We start from the raw sequence: 7,184 nt of genomic DNA, 5'->3' as shown, positions 1-7,184 counted from the left end.
ATGTGGTTGTAACTTGCTTATTTATTAATGAAAATGGAATGATCTACCAAGCTTACAAAACAAAAAACAAACAAAAAAATATTAAAGATTTTACAAAATTAACATTAAAGATGACTCTAATAATAACAAAGAGTCATCTTTACATTGTTACCATCCTAACTTGAGTCACGTGAAAAGAAACCCGCTTAGTTGCCAATTCTTTCAGAAAAAAATAATAATAATAATAAAAGAAAGAAACAACATTCAAATTATCCAATTCAACCAAGGCCCCCTCGGGCCTTCCTATACCCAATTTGAAAAAGTTATAAGGACGGAATAAATATCCTTTATTTCTACGAATAGATATTTGGTGAAAAGTTTTCGAGTTGTCTTTAGTGCGACTTTTTGGAAGCTTTTCCCGTGAATTTTTCTGGTCTAATTTCTCTAAAATCCGGCAAGAATATATTGAAATCACAAGTTTTATGGGTAACCCCTACATAATAGAAGTGCCCTAGGGGTTTTTCAGGGTGTTGGAATCCATATATACAATCAAAAAACTAGTTTATTTTTCTGCCGGATTCCGGCACTGAAAACTCCAAAAAGTCGCACTGAAGACAACTGCAAAAGTTTTGATTAAGGACGGAATCAATATCTTTTATTTCTACGAATAGATATTTGGTGTGGATGCTATGGAATATTCTGCTTCTCTGATTCTCTTCGGAGTAGTAGTACGCTAATGCCTTCGGGGATAGCTCTGCCTCCTCAACTTGGCCCACACTTCAGATGACATCTCATACGGTATCGGTAATGACATCATTTTTGACAGTGCTACAAATTCCCCTGCTTTTGAAAGTAGTTCATTTCACTTGGTCTTAGTTTTTTTCACTATCCCGAAGACAATGTAATCTTGTCATGAGTGTTTGTATAATCTCAAAGTTTTTCCTTTTCCTTCTGTCAAAGGGTTTTCCATTTTTCCTAGTTTCCCTTGATGGGTGGTGATTGCTTTGTGCACTCCTTGTTAGATGGGGAGTGGTGATTTCTTTGTGCACTCCTTGTTAGATGGGGATTCTTTGCATCATTTTTTTGGGTGACTACGCTGAGTCTAGGCTGAGGCCAGCCTGTTTATTAGATGAAGAAAAATGATAAATCCACAGCGAGATGCTATCACTAGGATTGTGTGAGACTCGGTCAACCCTGGACACCCTTTAAAATAGTTCAATTTATACAAAGTGGCTTCCATCCTCAGCCCCTCCCCATAAAGTTTGAACCAGAGACCTAATATTATTAACATTATAGATATTTGTATTTTAAAATTCCTTTGACTTTTTTCTTTTATTTTCTTTTCTCTTTTGTCATACAAGAAAATTAATATTTTTTAAAAATAATTTTTAAAAATCTCTTTTCCTTGCTTTGATTAAAATTTGATGCCTCGAACATTGAATTAAACCCAAAAAGAAGAAGAAGAAGAAAAAGACGATGACTAAGAAAATTCCAATGTCTGTCAATAGAAGTTTGAATGACAAATCATTTATGTCTATGCATTGAGGCATGAATAACCAAGTAAAAATTACTTGGATAATATACCTTGAAACATTCACCCCTTGGTGACCATGTAAACGTTATAGTACTAATACTAGCCTGGAGAAAGCTTTTATGCAAACCATATTTACAGTCCCGTAAACTACGATGATCCTGAAAAATAAGAAAAGATCAGCATCATAACAATTCCAGACAATGCAGAGAATGATAACACATGCTAATCATGTAACTTATTCCACAGAAGCACCAACGTGTATGTAACTGAAATATTGCTGAAACAATAATGTGTAACTCGTTAAAATCACCGTGTTATATCTAAATAACTGATAAAGACATAACTCCAGAATGCAAGAATTGAAGATCAACATTTTAATATTAGAAAGATCTTGTGTAGATGTTAAAATCAAGATCATATATATTATATAGAATCCAGTAAATTAACCCGAAGGGTTAGCAGGTTAGCTCAATTAGTAGATGCCCATGCTGGGCCCACATATGTCTCGACTCTCGAGATCATCGGGTCCCACAGGGTTACCAGCCACATAGGTGGCGGAAGATCAATCCAAAAATTCTAGGGAAGAAGAGATGGAGCTTCATGAGGTCTGGATTGGTACCACCAACCCCGTTCTTCACTTGAGTGTGAGAGTGGAGTGAAATTATTTTCTTTGAAAAAAATTACAGCCAGTAATTGTATGTAGTGGATATACAAAAACTTTATGTAAGGTAACAATGGAAACCTTTTAAGCAATACGAAATAGTAAATAAATACATAAAGGTTACTCCAGTGATTCAAGAGAACATTGTTAGAGCTACAATGGTATGAATTCCTGAAAAATTACAATAAGTATTTTCGAAGAACTAATATTGTTTGCAACGATAGCATCTGAGTGGGTGCAGAGCTCTTAAGCACATGAATCAGAAGCAGAGATATTAAAAGACGCTGCTAAGGCTGCAGAATAAATTCTATTTCATCCATTACAAACAGTGGCAGATATGCATGCATAAAGAGAATAGAAAGACAATCAACCTTTCGTATCAAGGGACTCACAAATCTTCAACATTGCTTGACCAATAGTATTCAATGCCGATACCAAGTCACGTCGTGCTTTCACCTTCTGCTCCTCAACATTGATCATCCGTTGCACATTCATTGCATGGTGGTTCAGATATTTCTCATCCATCTCCATTCTCCGTTCAAACATATTACAATATTTTTCATGACGTTTCATCTGCCCCTCCTCAGCCATCTTAAGGTTTGAAATGATCATCTTATTGTTCTCAGACAAGGTTGCCTTAATGCCAGCTATTTTTGATGATGATTTTCTCTTTTTCCCTGGATATTGTTTATCTCTATCAATAGAGGTATCACCAGGGCTCTGAAGTGGTGTCTCAGGCATTGTATTTTCATGCATTATCACATTCTTTGCAGGTGTAAGGCAATCTTCAAATGTTCCATGATCTGATGCGGATGTATCGATAATCATATCTCCAACATCATTTCCTTTCTGGCCAAAATGTTTGTTCATTGCATCATATAGTTCCTTGGTATAATTAGTCGGTAGTCCCTTGTCCATCCGTTCTTTTGGTGTCATGTTCCAGTAGATGACATAACCTGGTGGAATATTTCTTTCATAATGTCTAATCTTCTTATAGTCAGGTAGAATATGTTTCCATCTGTCCCGACATTGAGTGGCATTCCGGTCAAGGCCATTGTCATGACAATGAGCTGAAATGGTTCTCCATTTCTCAATGGCTGATTTCGTCCTCTTTATTGCACCACCAGCAGAGTGCATATTTTTCTCAACTAGTTTAGCATTCACAAGTACAAGGGTATCTGAACTTGTCCACCGAACTCTTCCCTTGTGTTCAGAAGACAACTTTCTCTTTCCCCGTACCTCATGCGGAATCACATCCCTTGGTTCCTGGTTAGATGGTAAACAGATTACATCTGCTACAGTTGCCATGGAGTGATTAACCTGTTGCTCCGAAATCTCATCTTTATGAATAACACCATTTGGATCATCAGGTCCCATTGGTGGGATACAAAGACCCTCTGAAAAAGTCTCGGCCAACATTTTGTCTCCCAAGGACTAGATGTTTTCAATGGCATGTTATGGAGACACCTGCAACAGGAATCTTGTATGTCTAGCACAGGAAAGTTGAATACATTGACTCAACAAATCCTGCAACCACAAAGGTAAAGATGTATAAACCATTGAAGATCTATTGCACAAGCACATAAGTTATTGCTGCAGATACCCATCCACTCTTGCCAAAGTAAATTATCTATGTGAAGAAGAAACTTCGGACATGAAAATAGCCAACATTTGGAGAACAAGCAATTCTGAACTGATCTCTGATAATAAAGAACTCACTTTGACAGGTATTGTAACATATGAGATCTAGTACTTAACCATGTTTCAGAAGGTTTGAAATATTATAGTGTGAAACTTAGATAAGGGTTGAGTTGAAGTTGAGCTTTTAAAGGGAGAAAAACACGGCAGTTTCAGATTTTCCCTAAATATGTCCCGTTCCAGATGGTTTCAAGTTTCAATCAAAATCACTAGTAGCTATTGATAGTTTGGTAAGGCAAGCAACAAAACAGAGAAGATAGAACCATTGCAAGCCGATACATGTCATAGAAACATGCAGCTATGCAACAACACAAAGTTATACGTGAAAAAAATTGAAATTACACAAGCTTTGAAACAAAGCACAAACTGGAAGAAGCAAACAATATGAAACTATCGTTGTGATAGCCACAAACCAACCAAAACTGCCACAAATAGCAGCCAAATCATAACCGACCACACAAGGGAATTGGATATTCCGAAGAAGAGGCTAGCCAGCTCTAGTTTTCCATTAAGCTAACCTTCCCGTATTTCCCGTTCCAGGTGGTTTCAAGTTTCAATCAAAATCACTAGTAGCTATTGATAGTTTGACAAGGCAAGCAACAAACCAGAGAAGACAGAACCCTTGCTTCAGAATGCTTCATCTTCCTGTAGTCTGCTAGAATTTCTTCCCACCTGTCCCAGCACTGAGTAATATTGCAATCAAGGCCATTCTTTTGGTACTGAGTTGCAATTTCTTTCCATTTCTCGATGGCTGATTTTGTCCTCTTTATAACACCATCAGTGGAGTTGCACATTTTTCTCAATTGTATTGCACTGATTTAATAATGGTGTCAGAACTTGTCCATCAAACTCTCCCTTCAGGTGAAGAAACGGAACTCTGGGACTATGTATATATCTTGTGGTGTAAATGCAGTTTGATCATGGCTAAAAGGAAAACTACAGATTATATCTGCGACAACTGTTATTGGCTTGTTAGATTGATGTTCAAATTTCAATTAACTTTGTAAATCACACCATTCACATCTTGACTTTCCATTAGTGTAAGATAGACCCTGGAAAAGGATCACACAACATTTTGTCACCCAAAGGAAAAATAACGTTATTAGTGTGTCAGTGAGCCACATCCAAAAGGAGTCTTGCTAATGCAGTACAAATAGGCTCGATGCAATGTCTAATTGAATCCTGCAAGCATAAGTTGAACTTCCATAACCCACTAAATTTTGCTGCAAAGAATTTGCAAATGGAAACAAAAAACCACATACATGAGATAAACAAAAATCAGTATCGATAAGAAGAAGCTATAGATGTACAATGAATGAGGAAGAGAGGAAACGCATGTTCTTAACTATCTTCTGGTAATAAAGAAAGTGCATCTGTTGAGCTCTATAATACTATAATGGATGGAATTACTACAAACGAACTTTGAAAGCAATGGAATAGGAAAGAGCTGAACATTTTAAGAAAATCAAGAAGTCAAAAGAACGAAGTTTGTTGAACACAAAGCATGTACAACATATACTTCAGAAGTCACCTTGGTATCAAGAATTTTGGATATAGATTATGAAGACAAGACAAGAGAAGCACATATGTTGCAATCATATTAAACAGAAAGCCTCAAAGAGTGATGCAGACAAAAACTTGGTGAATGCAGACTACTTACCTAATTTTATCTTTGACAAAATAATTTCCCAGCCTTACACAATGATACGCGAGGAGAAAAACATCTCTAGGATAGATCATAGAACTAGTTAACCTAGCTAATATAAATTCAGTGTCAATAAAATAACCCTTAAAAACAGAAGAAAGAATCAGTATTTCCAGCGATTTAAGTTGGCCAAGTTTGACAGGTTTCATGTGCAGCATTAACTCGATAAAAAAAGAAGCCTACATACTTGGAAAGGACATATTCGTACTAGTAGGATCCTCTAACGCATTCCAAAATAGTCACAAAAAATTGCAATAAAATTTTAATGAAAATAAACCCTCAGAAAAGGCAAATATAGTTCGTAACCAATTTTTGCACAGATGAACCATATTTTAGATAACATTTAAAAACCAGTAAATTAATATTTCAATTCCATATTAATCCAAATAAACTCATGCTGCCAATGGGCCTTGGTTCACTGGTGTGGTTGATGCAGTGGTAAGCCATCCACTAGGATTCCTTCTCAGGGTGATCTCGCCCACACAATTGGCATGTTAAAAGAGATTATTCTTAATGCAGATCCCTGGGTAATTTGGCAAAATAAAGCATCTAGGCCAAAGAAAGTCAGTGTTATGCAGTGCAGTCTCTCAGGTCATGTTTCTAGAAGCACTTTACCAACAACAAAAAAGCATATGATCACCATTACCAAATATTTGTACAGTAATGAATCCAACTTTAGATAGACATTCAACAATTTTTGCTTTCTCATGGAATAATGCCTACTGGTTGGTTCAGAAAATCTTCTTTGGCACCTAATAATAGTACATGCAGTGTTCCATGGAGATGCGTCCCCTAGGGCAGCAGGGCAGCCCCCATGTTTCCCATGCTCCAGGGAAGGGGTAGATGCATGGGGAAACATTTCCCCACATCCCCCTTTGGAGGAAACTTGGGGAAATGTTTCCCCAATGTGGGGGGATACATTTCCCCAAAAGGGGGGCATCTAGGCACCCCTCTCCCCCAGAAGGGGGGTGCCTAGGCAATCCCCCCCCCCAAGATTTTTTGTCAACAACCCATGAAGATAGAAAACAAAACAAGGGTTAGAGATTTGAGAAGTCAAGGACCTTAGTGATTAATGGTAATATTAAATTCTTATAGTAATAATTTTTAACATTACTATTAACTGTTTCAGGATGTTTGAGAGTGGTTACAACCTCATTAGACTTCATATCAAGAAAGTAGAATTTCATATCCCATTCAGAATTCAGCAGACTTGATGGTTTTCAGAATTTCAGGATTTGCAGGATTATAGGATTTCCACTGGATTGCATGATGAAGAATTTGCATGGGATAAATTGTTATTGTTGGGATTTTATCATTATTATTTTTATATTTTAAAAGTTTAGAGACAGGAACCCCTATGCTAGGGACCCCAACATCCCCCTTGTGTGTCTCCCCACTCCCGTGCTCCCCCAACCCAGAATCTTGCTGGAACATAGGTAAAATGTAAAAGCTCTTAAATAGCATATTTATCAGTTTTCATCCCCTATAGTTTAGCTTTGCAAAGTGCACATAAATTCCAATATTTCATAGTAATTAGTACAGCAGCAGGTTCCTTTGATCATTTCTCTATTTTTGCAATTACACAACTTCATCTGTTAATCTATGAA

The 7,184-nt window shown here is 36.9% G+C and overlaps 1 protein-coding gene across 1 annotated transcript; it reads right to left on the bottom strand.

Moving 5' to 3' along the window:
* Positions 1–1,460: 1,460 nt before the first annotated feature.
* LOC149251092 (uncharacterized) lies at positions 1,461–6,443 on the bottom strand. Its single transcript, XM_089459302.1, has 2 exons — positions 2,546–6,443; positions 1,461–1,671 (listed from the first exon to the last, which is right to left on the bottom strand). The coding sequence occupies exons 1-2, from the start codon at positions 3,591–3,593 to the stop codon at positions 1,661–1,663; spliced, it is 1,059 nt and encodes a 352-aa protein (XP_089315428.1). The 5' UTR covers positions 3,594–6,443; the 3' UTR covers positions 1,461–1,660.
* Positions 6,444–7,184: the final 741 nt, after the last annotated feature.

The sequence above is a fragment of the Pinus tabuliformis genome, chromosome 7, assembly GCF_031772625.1.
Source record: "Pinus tabuliformis cultivar Carrire ecotype Pingquan chromosome 7, CPIR1, whole genome shotgun sequence".
Classification (NCBI taxonomy): Eukaryota; Viridiplantae; Streptophyta; class Pinopsida; order Pinales; family Pinaceae; genus Pinus; species Pinus tabuliformis.
The sequence above is the reverse complement of the archived record's forward strand: the minus strand, read 5'-3'. Positions and strand labels throughout refer to the sequence as shown.